The 18,625-nt window shown below is 44.6% G+C and overlaps 1 protein-coding gene across 4 annotated transcripts in view; it reads left to right on the top strand.

The window, feature by feature from the left end:
- The window catches only part of LOC120937268 (heat shock factor protein 2-like), a 60,796-nt gene that overhangs the window by 1,203 nt on the left and 40,968 nt on the right, over positions 1–18,625 (top strand). For 2 of the 4 annotated variants that reach the window (XM_040350333.1, XM_040350336.1), the window contains exon 1: positions 8,291–8,461. The exons of the other annotated variants lie outside the window; for them this stretch is intronic. In XM_040350333.1, the coding sequence (XP_040206267.1) occupies positions 8,303–8,461 (159 nt within the window). In that variant the 5' untranslated portion in view covers positions 8,291–8,302. Of the gene's footprint in view, positions 1–8,290; positions 8,462–18,625 lie in introns of those variants that run through there. 4 annotated transcript variants of the gene reach the window in all.

The following is an 18,625-nucleotide window of genomic DNA, read 5'->3' on the forward strand; positions in this document are numbered from 1 at the left end:
AAGGTCCAGCATACCTTGCCGGAATTTCAGAGCTTCATGCCAGAGCACATGCACGGAAGTGATGTACGGCTCCAGCCTATCACACAGCCAGAAGAAAGACCAGGGGAGAAGATATCGGCCCTTTCAGTGGTACCAGCGCGCCACAGGAGGGCTTTGTTACTTAGATATGAATTTCATAATGTGCATACAATGCACGCTAATGCAATTGCTTTACAGGGTTTCTCTTTTATAATCAGCCGCGATTTACAACCACTTTAAACAGGCTGAAAATCACATCGTGGAAATGCACAGGAATGCGGCCCTCAATGCGGAGCTAAACAGTTGAGGTTCGTTTAGACTCGGTGTCAGGCTAGATTCACATTGATGCGGTTCTGCAAGCCGCATTTTGTGTGGGTGCGGCAGCCCCAAACCAAGGGGCTACTGTGCCTCCTGAAACGCAGGGAAAAGGTCTCTGCTCCATTTCTGGAATCGTAGGCAATGCTGGAACCGTAAGTGCAGTGTGGGTGCAATTTCTAGTGCTTGCGGCATGCCGTTAGGACACGTAAAGTGCGTTTTTCTGTTGGGATGGCTGTGGAAACAGGTGAAGACCCGCAGTGGGAACCATCCATGCAGATATAAATCTAGCCTCAGGGGACATTAAAAATGAACAGCTGAGCTGCTGGTAATGCCTTCTGAGCAGCCCCCTCAAAGTGGTAATAAACTCTATTTTTGTATTTTTACCTATGGGTAAGCTTATAGTAAAGCTTACCTGGTAGACTAAATATCTCCCAAACCATTAGGAGATATTTTAGTGAGCAGCAGCGGGTGACATCCCCACCTTGGAAGGAATGGAATACTCGTGTCGTTTAAGAGCTGTGTGCCATGCCCGAGACTCTGCACGGAAGTGACGTCATTGCGGCTCAGCCATTCAAGCCGTGGCAGCCGGCAAACCCAGGAGGAAGATGACTGGGTGACGATGGAAGCCTCCGTTTTAAGAAAAAAAAGTGTATTAAAAAATATTATTTTTATTTTTACATACGGTCAGTATCCCTAATCACCGCCACATCAGTTATATGATGACGCTGTACTGCACTGGTGACTGTATGTAAAATGAAAACCGCATCAAACTCGCTATGCCTCTTCCTAAATACCTTGGCCTGTCTACTTTCCAAAAGGGGGTCATTTTGTACTGTCCTGTCATTTTTGGTCTCAAGAAATTAGATCAGTCAGTACATGAGGATTGATCGTTGTGTTTTTTTTATTGTTTTTTTCCCCATATATACCATAGTTTGTGGACTCCTACAGACTAATATACCGTATTTGCCGATGTATAAGACCACTCGGCATATAAGACAATCCCCTAATATGCTGCTAAAAACGGTGGTTTTGTAGTCTACTCACCGTATTAGACGACCCCCTTGTGTGGAAGTAATGAAGAAGCCGCAGCCTGCCGGGTGCTCTGTACGGCTGTATGTAGTTTGTATATGCGCGCTTAGCCAATCCCGATGCACTGTGTTGATGACAGAGCATGCTAGGCCTGCTCGGATTGGATAACAACCTCTGCCAATCCTAACAGGCTACATAAATGTAGCCTGCTCGGATTGGCAGAGGTTGTTACTCCAATCCGAGCAGGCTTAGCATGCTCTGTCATCACACAGTGCATCAGAATTGGCTAAGCGGCGCATATACAGAATACATGCAGCCGTACAGAGCACCCGGCAGCTGATATCGATCGAGCAGCTGCTATACCCGGCGTATAAGACGACCCCCAGATTTTGGCTGTGTAATTCCGGTGTAAAAAGTCGTCTTGTACGCCGGAAAATACGGTACAATGATTTGGGTTATTTTCACCAAAGAAATGTAGCAGAATACACTTTTTTTTTTTTTTTAAATCTTCGTTCTAGTTGTGATTAAATACCAGCAAAAGAAAGCTCTACTTGTGTGAAAAAAAAAAAAAAATTTTTATATGAGTACAGTGTTGCATGACTGCGCAATTCTCATTCAAAGTGTGACAGCGCTGAAATTTGGCCTGAGCAGGAAGGGGGTGAATGCGCCCAGTATTGAAGTGGGTTAAAGTGGAACTAAACCCATCGATTTAATGTTTTCACAAAACTGTCACATTTGCTTGTGCTCTTTGGTGCTGGCCCAAACTGTCAAACCATCAAATGGCTGGTGTCATAACTGATGACGTGCAGCACCATGGTAGTTGCAGATCAAACAGGCTAAGATGGCAGCTTCCTTGGTTGAAAATGATAGGAGGGTGTGATGTTTGTGCTGGATCACTGTGACCCTTCACCCTTTTCTCCTGATGCATGCTGGGAAAGGGGCTGTACCAGAAGGTGTGTGTGTGTGTGTGACTGGAAGCAGCATCATGATGCATAGATCTGGTAATGACAGAAGCCTGTTGTATTAAGTCTCCTCCATGTAACAGTCATCATGTTTCTGAGTGAGTAATAAACCCTTCCCTGGTTAATAGGGGTGCAACGGATCCTCATTGACCCATGAACCGTACGGATCAACACCTTCGGGATGGTGCAGACATACGATCTGCGGGCCTCCCAGTCCGGCATTAGCCATAGGAAAGGCCGCGGCTTCGGCCATCTTGGTCCACCTGTCGGCGGCTACTGTCTCGTCACATCGTCGCCGCCATCTTGCTACACCCCGCACTCCTGCACAGTAATGATAGAGTAAGAAGGGGGGAAAGCGAACATCTTGTTACACCCACCGGAGTTTTAGATTTCAGTTATTTTCAACACAAAATGGAGCTCATATGCCTAAATACAGTATTTGTAATTCCGACGGACTGTTTAAATGTGAAAATCAGAGGTGTTCTGTCACATTAGCAACCATGTAAGGTCAGGAGGTTTGCTGCTGCTTTTAAAATGTAACGTCTAAACAGTCCGTCAAATTTACAAATACTGTATTTAAGCATATAAGCTCCATTTTGTGTTGAAAATAACTGAAATCTAAATCTCCGGTGGGTGTAACAAGATGTCCGCTTGTCCCCTTCTCACTCTATCATTACTGTGCAGGAGTGTGGGGTTGTAGCAAGATGGCAGCATTTGCATTTGTCTTGCGTTTTTTTTGTGACTCTAAACCGAGGAACGATCTGAACCATGAGTTTTTTGATCCGTTGTACCCCTACTGGTTAAGAAGTTCATCTGGCCTGTGTGTGTAACTTGCTGAGCAGATACTGGCAGCATTGCTAGCAGCACCCTGAGAGACCCCGTGTCTAAGGGACATAACAGTGGCGATGAGGATTGTGGATTTTAGAACATGGTCTTCATAGGGTTTATTCAACCATTTGATCCTGCTGCTGAATCATGGAGCTCCTGGGAGGAGAGGCTGGAGCTATATAATGAAGTAAATGGTGTGGCTTTAGAAAATCCTCACCATTGGGTCAAGCTGCATATGGCACTCTGAGACCTAATTTCTCCAGACAAGCCAGCCTTCAAGCCCCTGCCTGATTTAATTCAGAAGCTACATGGGCACTACAACCCAAAGCCATTAGAGATTGCAGAGCGGTTTAAATTCTACAGTAGGCAGCATGCTGGGAAGGACATACCGACTTGTATCATTGCTTTACGTAAACTAGCTGCCACTTGTCAGTTTGGAGACTACCTGCAGATGGCTCTCCGACATGTTTGTCATGGGACTCTGCGACCCAGCCATACAGAAACGTTTACTCGCAGAACCCGACTTGACTCTGACGAAATCCACTGACCTTGCTACGGTCATAGAGTTGGCTACACGGGACACCGCCCTACTAAAGGCACCATTAGAAACTCCTGCAATCCAGGGAGAGGAAATATTCCACTCTATTACCCGACACCCAAGATGGCCATCCCCAAATCGGCCTAAACCTTGCCACCCTAAGTCTCTAGGACACCAACTTGCTACCATTGTGGTAACACTACTCGCAGTACACCTGCTTGCAAGTTCAAGGATGTCGTTTGTTTTCTTTGTGGAAAAACTGCCCATATTGGGCGTGTTTGCCGCAGCTCACACTGTGGACTGACATGGGTTACACACTACTGAAGAAAAGGTTAAAGCCCTTACCCATGCCCCTACTCCCCAGAATGTCACACAGCTCAGGTCCTACCTTGGCCTCCTAAATTGCCACAGTTTCTTGCCGAACTTAGCATACCAGCTTTACCCATTACATCGCTTACTGGTTGCAAGAGCTAAATGGATATGGACAGCCAAATGTGAAGAAGCTTTTCGGCTTTCTAAAGAACTCATTCTGTCTTCTTGAGTTCTGGTCCACTATGATTTAAAGAAACGTGTCACCTTCGCTTGTGACGCCTTGCCTTTTGGACTGGATGCTATGCTTTCCCATGTCATGCCAGATGGCACAGAGCACCCAATTTATTTTGCCTCCAGGTCTTTAACCTCAGTAGAACAAAACTACTCCCAGATAGACGAGGTAGCTTTAGCCATTGTATGGGCCACAAAAAAAATTCATACATTCATCTATGGTCACGAGTTCACACTTATCACTGACCACAAACCTCTGTTGTCAATACTGAACCCTCAAAGGAATTTCTACAACTGCATCTCGCTTACAAAGGTACACTTTATTCTTGGGAGCTTATACGTATTCTATCAGATACCGCTCCCAGATGCATTTTCCAGATTGCCATTTGGAGACCACTCGCCAAGCGACGTTCGCATAGTGGAAATACATAGGCCGAAATCCTGCATGTCCACCTCCCTAATTGCCAGACATACAGTCACAGATCCCTTCCTGTCTCAGATATTCTCATATGTTCAGGCTGGATGGCCAGAGAAAGTCACGGGTGAATTTTGTCCGTACTTTGCCAGAAAATGTGAGCTTGTGACTAATGCTGGTTGCCTACAGTGGGGGCAATAGAGTGATTATACCTCCAGTATTTGCAACCAATCATGCTAAGGATACTGCATGAGGGCCATATTGGCGTGGTGCGCATTAAGCAGCGAGCCTGGAGCCATGTTTGGTGGCCACAAATGGGCATGGCAATTGAAGATTGTGGCTCAATGTCCTGGGTGCTGTCAAGCTCAGCGACACCCCCCCCCCCCCAAAAGTAGGGAACCCTGCTACCTTGGCCAGGGCCGACAGACCCGTGGTCAAGACTCCATCTAGATTTTGCTGGTCCAATCCAGGGTAAAATGTATTTGATCGTGGTAGATGTACATTCAAAATGGCCGGAGGTTTTTCAAATTCCTTCTGTTGCCTCAGCTGCTACCATTCTAGTCTTAAGGAAGCTCTTTGCTCAATATGACTTGCCAAAAGCCATAGTCTCGGACAATGGGACTCAATTTGCATCGCATGAGTTTTAATCCTTCCTCAGTGGCTTGGGCATCCAACACTACAAAACTGCTTCTTATAATCCAGCCTCGAATAGGCTGGCAGAACGGTTTGTGCAGACGTTTTAAGTAGCACTTGCTGTCCACTCTGGACCAGGTTGGAATGTCAGAGGAGAAGCTGCTGGAGTTCTTGACCATGTACCGAAACACAAAACACGCTACTACTGGGCTGTCCCCAGCTTTTCTTGTTTGGCAGGCATCTCGGCACCAAACAGAATTTGGTTCGTCCACAGGAACAGTCACCAACACCTCCTCCGCCAGGCCATCCTGGATTCCGTGCCGGTGATCTTGTATGGTTCCGGAATTAGTTTTGCCATATTGGCTTCCTGGCATTACTGATGGACCTCTTGGACAACGAATATACCTTGTTCGCCTGTAAAATGGTGTTTTATGTTCAAAGACACCTTTCGCAATTGAGAGCGCATTTGCCTGCCAGTAGAAACAAACCTGACACCTTTCTAACCAGCCACCAGAGTCTACTCTGGGCTCTACTGGTGACATATGGCATGGTGTCTGGCATGATCCCACAAGTTTTACAACCAACCCCTAAAGCAGTTGGTGACCATATTCCTGAGGAGCCCAGACATGTACCCGGAGTTGCAGAGGCTGATTTGTCTGTTGGACACCCCCTGACATCTCCAGAACCTTTGACAGACTCTACCCCTCCTATTGCTGTGCCACTTCATAAGTCTGCCCACCAAAGACATAAAACTCCTCTTTGGCAAAGCATTGAAATCTTACGGGGCCCTATTGGAGGTCAGGAAACAGAAACAAAGGGCTCATAGCGTGATGCATGAGACAGAACGGAGTTGGGAGATCCTACTTGCTGAACTGATCCTGCTTGCCTTGTTTTATGTGTTGAGTATTTTGTTCTCTTGTGTGGGTTTTTTATTTTATTTTTTTTATGGGGGGAAAAGAGGAGGTGTGATGTTTGTGCTGGATCACTGTGACCCTTCACCCTTTTCTCATGATGCATGCTGGGAAAGGGGCTGTACCAGGAAGTGTGTGTGTGTGTGTGTGTGTGTGTGTGTGTGTGTGTGTGACTGGAAGCAGCAGCATGATGCATAGATCTGGTAATGACAGAAGCCTGTTGTATTAAGTCTCCTCCATGTAACAAAGTCATCATGTTTCTGAGTCTGTAATAAACCCTTCCCTGGTTAATAAGTTCATCACTTTTTTGGAGTGCTGCTGTCCAGAACTTCTTCCTGTTTTATTTCTACATGCATTGCCAGCACTTGGGCTTTTAAACTGGAGGAGAGGTTTTCACCTTTGTTTGACCAGCCTACAGCGGTGATATCCCCTTCCCTATCGCGGCAATATGGTCAGGATCCTGGACCAGCACCTGGCTCAGCCTCTTGGCCTGCCGCTTCCGCGCCCTCCTCTGCCCAGCGCCTCAGTGAGCGCCAATGGAGGGTAGAGCAGACAGCTGTGACTAATAGGCTACTTTAACACTGGGGCGGGTGTTGGCAGTAAAGCGCTGCTAATTTTAGCAGCACTTTACCGCTGTTATATTGGCACTTTTCGGCTGCTTAGCGGGGCACTTTTAACCCCCACTAGCAGCCGAATAAAGGGTTAAAAGCGCAGCTGCCGAAACATTTTGCAGCGGCGCCCCTTGATTTCAAAGGCAGGGGTGGTGTATACACCGCTTCTGCACCTCCAGAAAGATGCTGCTTGCCAGACTTTTTTTTTCCCTGTCCTGCAAGCACACCGCCCCAGTGTGAAAGCAGTCCAGCTTTCACACTGGGGTGTATTGAAAGGCGATTTTTTCAGGCTCTATTTTTAGTGCAAAAACGCCTGAAAAGCACCCCATTGTGAAAGGGGTCTTGGTCACCAGCTCTCTGCTCAAGGAGCTCTGAGAACTAGGCGTTTAGCTGTGTTTTATTGCTTGGTTTTTGGTTTTTAAAGCGGTCCTCCACCCTAAAGTGGAGTCCCGCTGATCGGAACCCTCCCCCCCTCCGGTGTCACTTTTGACACCTTTCAGGGGGGAGGGGGGTGCAGACACCTGTCTAAAGACAGGTATTTGCACCCACTTCCGGCCACACGATATGGGCGAAAGACGGGCATTCCGTCACATCCCGTCTGTCGCCCGTTGTGTGCTGGGAACACTCGGCTCCCAGCACACAGCGTGTGAGCCAATCGGCGGGCGCAGCGCGACTCGCGCATGCGCCGTAGGGAACCGGGCAGTGAAGCCGCAGCGCTTCACTTCCTGGTTCCCTCAGCGTGGATGGCGGGGGAGCAGCAGAGTGACGAGCGATCGCTCGTGCTCTGCTGCGATCGGCGCTGGACTCCAGGACAGGTAAGTGTCCTAATATTAAAAGTCAGCAGCTGCAGTATTTGTAGCTGCTGACTTTTAATATTTTGTTCCCATGGCACATCCGCTTTAAGGCTGGCGGGGGACAGATACAGCATTGGACCTAGAATCCACCTAGGCAAGTATGATTCTTATATAAAAAAAAAAAATGAAATTTTCTTTTAAGCTTCAGGCATCTTTGTTTTAGCCAGTGGAAAGCATCGGGGGTGGAGGAAGGCAGTTCTTATAGGCTCAAAAATGCCTAAACTATTCCTGGGGGGGGGGCGGTAATCTTGGATCCATTTCCATTGAAGTCTTTGGGACACACCACAACAAAATCTGCCTCAAAAGTAGCTTTGTATAGCTTTTGGAGGATCAGTCTTCTAGCTACAGGCCTCTGAACATTGATATGTAATCCGTCCCTATTGTAATACATTGGATTTGGGATGCTGAGCATTTTTGGAGCTTCGAGCTAGAACCATGCTCGGGTATGAATGTGGCCTTAAAGAGTGAGATGTATGATAACCTTACTGCATTGTTTAGGTTTACATATACTTTGATAATAGATGATATCAAACACCAAAATCTGATTTAAGCTTTTACATCATAATGGAATTTCAAGAGGTATTTGTAAAAAATTTTAAATCTGCATTTTTTTTTTTTCATTAGCGCAATACCCGATCATGAATGACCTTGTTCAGTCGCTTCCTGGTATCGGGTGACATGGCTTTTTCCCAATTGTGCTCCTGCATTGTAACGCAGGCTTCCGATGTTGACTGTTTCAACACAGGCATGATCCACTGTTGTCGCTGCCAGGAAACCTGCTGTCATGCAACCACTGTTGAGGTACATGAATGCCTGTAAATGGGAACTGGCAGCAGAGGCTGCAAGAGATCAACAGTTGCAGCAAAGGCAGAAAAAAGGTTAAAACAAATCTTTTATAAAAACACATAACCGTTTACGATACCCGGGGTATATTTATAAAGCAGATTTCCCGCCATCAGAATACAACCATCACTGCTTGCGTCGCTCACAGTGGTCGCACTTTAGGCTGCTTGTACTCAAGTCAATCGATCGACTCCAGTACAACCAGCTTGCTCACAGATGGCTCAAAATTCAGCCGGTTTCTGCTGAACCAACCAAATTTCAATCTGTCTATAGCCAGCTATACCGCTTGTTTCACAGCTCGGTCTAAAGCCTCGTACACACAATGAGACAGTCGGACAACCAAATGTTGGTGTGTGTGTGTTGTTTTTTTTTTTGCATGTTGGTCTCATGTCGAAAGTGAAAGGGGTTATTCGCTAAACGAAAATTCTCATATGACAGAATACAACTTCAAAAGTGATGTAATGTGTTGACTAGATTGTATGTATTCTTTTGTTTCTGAGCATGCGTAGTATTGCGTTTAGGTATTTTTATTTATTTATTTTTCCTACGAAAACCATACTGATTAAATGAAAATCAGAAGTTGAGTTCACATACCACAAACTTTTTTTTTGTAGTAAGTTTTTTTTTTTTTTTTTTTTTTTTTTTTTTTTTTGTTATACGACAAACATTTAAGGGTCCTTTCACACGAGCGGACCGTTCGTCCGTTCATTACAAGTCCGTTAACGGACTTGTAATGAATCCCTATGGGATCGCGTCCGTTAGCGGATGGAGCATCCGCTAGCGTCCGCGTCAGTCAGGATCCGCTTTTGCAAACGGAAGAAACCCTATTGACGAAAAACCATAATCTGCTGTTGAAATCAGCAGATCGTTCAGACAAAATTTTACTTCCGATTTTCATATCGTGTACGGGGCTTTTAGGGATGAAGGACATCTTTTATTGCACATGTGTCGCTTGAGAGAAGCAAAAGCTTTCAAATGCTTCTCCTACATATGTTCGCCGAGGTGAATTATTTACAGTTTGTGAGTAAATGGGGGGGAACAAAAAAACAAACATGTCTTCCAGTTAGAGGAAAAATTGCACAAATACCAAATTACTAACACACATATGGGTCCTTCTAGGAGCTAGACTACAAAATGATCCCATACTCTATCTTTGTAATGCAAAGGCAAACCATTTTTGGTGCTGACTGCCATTTAATGAAGGTGTGTGGCTACATTGTTCTTGTTTTGTCTACATGCAGACCCCTGCACGTCACACATTGATTGCCCCTCACCCCCTTCCCTTGTATCACTGGGACCAGGACTCTCAAGCTTGCCTGTGGAGATGTAATGACATCTTTATGTATTCTCTGTTATGTTAATGAAAGGTCCTTTGGCTGCTACCATGACTAGAACCTTTTCTTTCTAATCTATGATGGCATTTGTAGAAGAGGTCCTATTGTGATTACAGTGGGTAAATCTTTTATGCATTGTGTGCTGTGTAATGGAAATCAAGGTCGAAAGAGCAAATATTCCCAATGATGGTACTGCAAAAAAAAAATATTGATTTTTGTGCAGACTACTGGCCTGATGAGCTATTATGTGTTTTTTTTGTTTTTCGGACATATACATGTAGCAAAAAAGAACACTTGCTGCAGGCCCAACAGACTATACAAGAGGGGGGCCCAACTCCATGTTTTCTCACCTGGTGACAGGGTCCTGGTGTCAGTTCCCACTGTTGAGAGCAAGTTCCTGGCTAAGTGGCAGGGTCCCTTCGAAGTAATTAAAAGAGTTGGAGAGGTCAATTACAAAGTATATTCACCAGGTAAAAGGAAGCCCGAACAGATTTACCACATAAACCTTTTAAAGCCCTGGAAGTATAGACTGGTACTAACTGCGAGGTCCCTCCCGGTAACGCCTAAGGGTACTGAGTCCCTTATGATCCCTGAGGTTACGATTCCAGACACCCTGTTTTCCCCAAAACAGGAAGTTAGAGAGTTCCTCATGAGGAATAGAGAACCTTTTCTTTCTAATCTATGATGGCATTTGTAGAAGAGGTCCTATTGTGATTACAGTGGGTAAATCTTTTATGCATTGTGTGCTGTGTAATGGAAATCAAGGTCGAAAGAGCAAATATTCCCAATGATGGTACTGCAAAAAAAAAATATTGATTTTTGTGCAGACTACTGGCCTGATGAGCTATTATGTGTTTTTTTTGTTTTTCGGACATATACATGTAGCAAAAATGATACGTGCGCTAAATAAACATTGTGTGCCCATGTTAAAGGGTCACTAAAGGAAATTTTTTTTTTTGCTGAAATGACTGTTTACAGGGCATAGAGACATAATAGTTAACTGATTCCTTTCAAAAATGATTAAAAATAGATAAAAAAACAATCGTATAATGTGCCTGCAGTGTAGTTTCGTTTTTGCTGTTGTTTCCTGGTTCTCTGATGTACAGAGAGCCACTAGAGGGCAGTCAGCCAATAGAGAGCAGTGATACTTTGTCTAAAACTCCTCAGCACCAATCCAGTTTAGTTTTACTCACACCTCCTTGATTAGTGACCACCGTGAGAAATCTCCCAGTACTGTGGTCATCAGGAAACAGGCAACCAGGAAGTGTCCAGAACAGAGAGGATTTACAGCAACATGAAAGCAAAAACGAACAATGAGGACATGAAACCAGGACTGCAGCAAGGTAAAGGAAGCTATTTAGATAAAAAAAAAAATTCCTTTAGTGACCCTTTAAAGGGTAAGTTCACCTTTTGCCAAAAAATAATGCAATTTTTTTTTTTTCAGGTAAAAAAATGTTGCATTTATTATTTTTTTGTTGCAGGAGCCTGTAAATCATTGCACCAGTAATCAGCAGATCTCTGATGTTATTCAGGTCTTCTGTAGACCTTTCGGTGTATCTGTTTCCTTGTATGAGGAAACTGATACATTCTGACAGGAAGCATGATTAAACTACCACGATGCTCCACAGCGCTGTGGTAGTTCATTGAGAACTACAAGCTCACAGCTGCTATTGCTGATGGGACTTGCAGTTTTCATTTCCCAGAGCACTGTGAATGAGAGATGTGGCCGGGTGGGCAAAGCCCCACACGATGCATTTAAAAAAAAATAATACATTTTGGACAGCTAGTGGGGAGGAGAAGATTCCCTTCCCCCCCCCCCAAGCTGACAGAGTGGGGGCCGGTGCTTTCATAACATATTACACCCTGAATGTGGGTGTAATATGTTATGAAAAACGTATCCTTTAAACGGGATAACCAAACTGCACCAGAAACTGGAAAATTGTGATTTGTTGCAGGAATGTTGTAGTTGAGCCCCATACAAACGATCCGAAAATCGTATGGGAAAAATTACGCTTTCGAAGCGATCATACAATAATCGGATTGTTGGTACAGAGCTTTCCGATTATTATTCTATCGGACATGCATCAAAATTATTTTCATACGATTTTCGTTTAATCAGCACAGCTGTCGTTTGAAAATGCAATACAAATGCATTATAACACATGACATCACCTCGAGTTATTATTCTGTCGTCCGAGAATTTTCGTGACTTTAGTAAACTCATTAGATTCGACGTGAGATTAGCATGCAATGAAATCAATCGTCCGATAATCTCATCCGTGTGTACCTGGCATTACAATGAAGCAAGATATGTGCTACAAATCTCTGCTTGGTCTGATTAGGCACAGATCTGTACTTTGAGCTGACTCCTCTAAGGCTCCATTCACACCTAGGTGTTTTGTCGCCTGTAGCCCGACGCTACAATACGCCGGAGGGTCGAAATTGCATTGTTCTCTATGGAGACTGTTCACATCTCCTAACGCAGAACGCCGTACGTCGATAGAACGCCAAATTTCAAAAAAGTCCCGGACCCTTTTTCGACACGCGTATCGGGCGGCTTAGGCGTTCCGCATAGCCGACAATACAATGTAAAAAAACCGCGGTTTAAAACGACGCGTTTTGTCGCCGCAAAACGCCTATTTTTTTTGTCGCAAATCACGGTACTTACGCCGCAAAATTCCCCTGAGAGGGGGAGCAGACACCCCACAAAAATTTCTTTTTAGCATATCACTGAAATGCAGGACAGGATTGCAGCAATAATACCGAAGGTGAAAGAACACTTGCTGCAGGCCCAACAGACTATACAAGAGGGGGGCCCAACTCCATTTTTTCTCACCTGGTGACAGGGTCCTGGTGTCAGTTCCCACTGTTGAGAGCAAGTTCCTGGCTAAGTGGCAGGGTCCCTTCGAAGTAATTAAAAGAGTTGGAGAGGTCAATTACAAAGTATATTCACCAGGTAAAAGGAAGCCCGAACAGATTTACCACATAAACCTTTTAAAGCCCTGGAAGTATAGACTGGTACTAACTGCGAGGTCCCTCCCGGTAACGCCTAAGGGTACTGAGTCCCTTATGATCCCTGAGGTTACGATTCCAGACACCCTGTTTTCCCCAAAACGGGAAGTTAGAGAGTTCCTCATGAGGAATAGAGAGAAAGTTGCCTGGCACTATATTGTTACTGAACCTGGTGTCCGTGTTAAGCTTAAACCATACGGAATTCCCAAAGCTAGAGGAAAGGACATCGTGATAAAGTTAACCACTTGAATACCGGCCGCATGTAAAATGACGGCTTCACAGTGGCTCTGGAAACTCAACAGGACATCAATTGACGTCCTGGATTCCTCCGGCCACTGGGGGGCGCGCGAGCGCGTCCCCGAGATGCCGATGCGCGTGCCTGGCGGTCGCGATGTCCGCCAGGCACCCACGATCAGCAGTGACAGAGCAGGGACGTGGAGCTCTGTGTGTAAACGCAGAGCTCCACGTCCTGTCAGGGGACAGAGGAGACCGATCTGTGTCTCTTGTACATAGGGACACAGATCGGTCACCTCCCCCAGTCACCCCCCTTCCCCCACAGTTAGAACACACCTAGGCTACACATTTAACCCCTTCCTCACCCCCTAGTGTTAACCCCTTCAATGCCAGTCACATTTATACAGTAATTAGTGCATATTTATAGCACTGATCGCAGTATAAATGTGAATGGCGCCAAAAATGTGTCAAAAGTGTCCGATGTGTCCGCCATAACGTCGCAGTCCCAATAAAAAAATCGCAGATCGCCGCCATTACTAGTAAAAAAAATAATAATAATAATAATTCTGTCCCATATTTTGTAAGCGCTTATTGCGATTTTTTTTTTTTTTTTTTTTTTACCAAAAATATGTAGAAGAATTGTTGCTTTTTTTGTTTTATAGCGCAAAAAAAAAAAAACGCAGAGGTGATCAAATACCACCAAAAGAAAGCTCTATTTCTGGGGAAAAAAGGACGCCAATTTTGTTTGGGAGCCACGTCGCACGACCGCGCAATTGTCAGTTAAAGCGACGCAGTGCCGGAAGCTGAAATTTCACCTGGTCAGGAGGGGGGTATATGTGCCCGGTATGGAAGTGGTTAAAAGGATGTTGGAGCTAGATGTCATCGAAGTGGCGTTCCACTTTAAAATAAATAAATAAAATACACCAAAATCCTGTAAAAATAAATAAATGTTTTTACTTACCAGAAATTGCGGTTGCTATGCGTCAGTTCCTAATCCGCCTCTTCCCATACCGCGGCAGGTTTTCTTCCTCGTCCTCCCTGTGTTGTCTTCTGGGGAATGGGGCGCGCTGCCTTCTGGGAACTAACTGTGTGTATCCCAGAAAGCAAGTGGAAAAAGGGGTGAACTGATATCTGAGCTAACATAAAAACAATAGTATTGAAGCAGGGCAGCTAGCACAGTTTGTGGATAACGCAAACAAAAATAGTAAAAGTTCAATAGTGCAGCGCTCCAGTGAAATTAATTAATAATGTCCAAATGAGTATAATCATCAATGTAGTTGAAACAAAGGACCTTCACCAAGATTTCAGTGTACAGACATGGAAACACACCACACCCTGTGCAGTCAAACTGCTTACCAGAAAGACATCTTTATGGGCATAAAAGATCAAATAATGCAGGGGTCAGCAGCAGTCTCACTTCCAACCGGATGTATAGGTAGAGAAACGATTATCCACAGACTGCATCAAGGATAAGTAGCATCCAAGGGTGTATATTGCGTTCATCAACAAGAGTGTTACCAAAAATGCAGAGAGGAAACGGCAATAGTGAAGCCCGTAGGTAAAAGCAACGTGCAATTTATTGTATGGTACTTACAAAAAACAAACAGGTAAACAGGCATCAAAACATAAAAGAACTCCGCGGCTCAAAGCGTACTTGTATCAGCCAGCCTGACATGTTTCACCCAATATGGATATCACCCTTGTCCTCCCCGTGTTGTCTTCTGGGGAATGGGGCGCGCTGCCTTCTGGGAACTGTGTGTATCCCAGAAAGCAGCCGCCTATTCACAAAAGCGCCGCGAGACTTGCACATGCAGTGAAGCCGCAAGGCCTGTTTTCCTCAGTAAGGATGGCGGCGCTGGGAGCTGGCAGGATCGAGTGATCGACCTCGGGGGGACCGACATCGCGGGCGCCTAGTTAGGTGTCCTTATTAAAAGTCAGCAGCTACAGTGTTTGTAGCTGCTGACGTTTAAAAAAAAAAAAAAAAATCACGGGTGGAACCCTGCTTTAAGAAATCAAATAGTGACTGGTCTAGACTGGTCTAGTGAAATACGGAGTATTGCCTCAATCTAGTAAAATCTGAAACTGGGGGTGCCATCTATTGGAAAGGAGGTGCCTGGGGCGGCTGCTCCAAACATGCCTTGCGACACAGAGTTTAGGACTACCTCGGTACCCAAGGATTACGCCAAAGTAAGAAGAAAACAACAATTTATTAAGAAAGACCTGATTAAAAACATTTTGTACATGAATAGTTTATTTCTAACGGTGTATAATTGGTATAGATGGTTCACAGAGAACAGGTAAATATCCAATAGAATCAAATTTTCTCATAAATGTATGCCAAAATGTATTCTTAGTCTTTTGGTAAAAAAATAAATAAAAAATCAATCCCCACAAGTCTATATTGGTTTGTGGAAAAGTTATAGCGTGTCTGCCTATCGCATTCTTGAGGTGCTAAAACACCCCCCAAATGACCCATTTTATGCAAAGTAGACACCTCAAGCTATTTGCTGAGAAGCATGTTGAGTCCATCAAGATTATTTATTTTTTTACACAAAGTTGTCACTTGTGTAGGATTTCTCACACATGCAATGGTTATATGGGGAATTACACCCCAAAATACATTCTGCTAATTCTCCCAGTTATGGGGATACCACATTAGAGACTTTTTTTTACAGGGGCTCAAAATCCAATGATGACCTTTGAGGCTTTCAAAGGGCGTAATTTCCTCTTGTTGCTTCCTCACTACCCATCAGTCTTGAAGGCCCTGAAATGCCAAGACACTACAAACACCCCCCAAATGTCCACTTTTTGGCAAGTAGATACTCCAAGGTATTTGCTAAGAGGCATAGTGTGTATTTTGCATTCCAGGACATGACTCTTTTTGTAACTCATCAGAACCATAAACTTTCCAACCTTTGATTTTAGGGTCTCTCAAAATATGATGGACATCTTTTGACACCGTTGTGTGTGTGTGAATTGTGTGCCCTTGACCCTGCCGTACTGTACCCCACACTAATAGAAAAATATATGGTGGGGAGTTGTGAGAATGCCATCATTCCAGTATATGTGGAAAAGAAAAACCCTCCAAAAATGCTTACTTTAATGGGCGATACGGACAAGTAACCACATGGGCAAACGGGTATTTAAAAAAAAAAAAAAAAAAAAAAAAAAAACAATTATTTTTAAGAGAGTAAAAAGTCTATGAAAAGGAAATCGGAAGTAAGGCTTGGATAAATAGCAGCGTGTAATTAAGAGAAGGACCTCTATGGAACAACTGAAAGGTGAGACCTTTGGATGTCTCACCTTCCCGCCATTCAATAGAGGTTCTTCTCTTATTTACAGGCTGCTTTTTTATCCAAGTCTGCTTTTTTATCCAAGCCTTACTTCCGATTTCCTTTTCATAGACTTTTTACTCTGTTAAAAATAAAAACTTTTTTTTTTTTTTATACCGGTTTGTCTATGTGGTTACTTGTCCGTTTCACCCATTAAAATCCTTCATTTTGTAGGGTTTTCTTTTCCCTACCTTACACTATTACTCAGCTAGTGTGTGGTAGCAATGCAAACCGTCCTGGGTGCAGAGACCAGGAGGGATAGAAAAAACAGGTGTATTTTACCTTATTCCATATCTGCTACAGACTCAACATTTTCTTTGGGGTTACCTACCAGAGAGCATCTCAAGAAAATGCCACTCATGCAGCGGCCTCACTGCCTCTGTATTTAGGGCCAGTTCAAACCACATGTGGTCTAGTGTGTGGTGTGCGTTTTTTTTTTTTTTTTTTCCTACATCAAAAACGTATGGAAAGTGGGTTATAGGGTTTTCTGTGGCATAGTTCACACCAGTGTTTGCAGTTCCAGAAAAAAAAGTAAAACCTGCTTTTTTTTTGCTCTGGACCAGGGGTGGCAAACTCAAATTCATCGGGGGCCGCATTAGCAGTATGGTTGCCCTCAAAGGGCCGGTTGTATCTGTAAGACTATGTGTCCACTATTATCATAAATAATTGTCACTGCATTTGTTTATTACTGTTTTTATGGAGTGCAGGATTCAGGAGTTTTCTTGCGTACGAAATGCAGGATACAGGCGTATGCTATGGACCGTGTACAATATCTGACCTCTGCACCCTCCATTCTCCTTCCATCCACCCTGGTGTCGAGGAGGCTTGTAATTGCCGCCTTCTGGAGTCTGCGGCGCCTATGATGGACGTCACACGTCCCGCGGTCCTGTGATTGGATCTCCAGGACGTCCATCATGGGAGCCGGGTGTACCAAGATGGCCGTCCGCTCCGGAGCTAGGCCGAAGCCGCGGCCTTTCCTAAGGCCGAGGCAGCGGTGCGCTCCGTGGATCACGGATCGGTCACGATCCGTTGCATCACTAGTGGCAATGGACGGCCCGTTGAACGGGCCACATGGCAAGGTCTCACGGGCCGCATCCACCAGAGTAGGTTTGCTTCAGAAAAAACAATCCTTTTTACTTCTTCTCTTATAAGTGGTTAAACTGACCTCATTTGCAGACCAAAGTTCATCTCTTTGATCTGTAAATAAACAAAGATACAATGTTTCTTTTTATCTCTTTCAGCGCTGAGCAATGCTTTTTCTTGGGACAGCTGTGAGCAGGAGACTGCCCTGCACTCGTTCCATGAATCGTGCAAATGCTGGATTAACCACCTTCCTCCCGCTGTACAGCAAAATAAAAGTGATTTTGTTATCCTGACAGACCTCATATGACGTGATCAGGATAACAGAGCCAGCGTGCGCAGAGCGAGGATCGGAGATGCTGTGTCAGTCTGACACACCGCAACTCTGATTGTGGTATGATGCCTATGACGGAGGCTTCATACCATGTGATCAGCTGTGACCAATCACAGATGATCATTGCGTGAACCAGGAAGTGCCAGTAAACGTCTTTCTTCGGTTCACACTGACAGGGCAAGACGATCCGCCGCTCTCCCTGTCAGAGGGGGAGTCTGTGCTGATAATCAGCACAGCCCCCATCAAAAGGTGCCCTTCAGCTGCCAGCCTGTCCCCCTCTATAAAGCCTCGGTGCCCCATCAGTAATGCCTATGAGTGCCCCATCAAAGTGCCACCCAGTAATGCCTGTCAGTAGCTCCTCATTGGTGCTGCCTATCCAGTGCCACACATCAGTGCTGTGTATCTGTGCCCATTTTTTTTTTAATTGTCAGTCTTTTTTCGTTTATAGTGCAAAAATGTAAAACTGCAGAGGTGATCAAATACCACCAAAAGGCTCTAGTTGTGGGAAGAAAATTATAAACATTTTAGTTTGGGTACAGTGTTGCATGACCGCATTTGTCATTCAAAAGTGCGACAGCGCTGAAAGCTAAAAATTGCCCTGGTCAGGAAGGAGAGGAAAGTGCCTAGTATTGAAGTGGTTAAGATTGTGTGGGGGGTTGCATCAAGATCACAATTTTTTTTTTTCTTTTCTTTTCTTTTTTTTTTTTTTAACGATTAATCGTGCAGCTTTACTCTGTGGTGTCTCTTCTCTTCCTGTACTGAAAAGGATCCTGGGAGAGAAAAAGCGACTAGATTG

Source organism: Rana temporaria, chromosome 4 (assembly GCF_905171775.1).
Source record: "Rana temporaria chromosome 4, aRanTem1.1, whole genome shotgun sequence".
Classification (NCBI taxonomy): domain Eukaryota; kingdom Metazoa; phylum Chordata; class Amphibia; order Anura; family Ranidae; genus Rana; species Rana temporaria.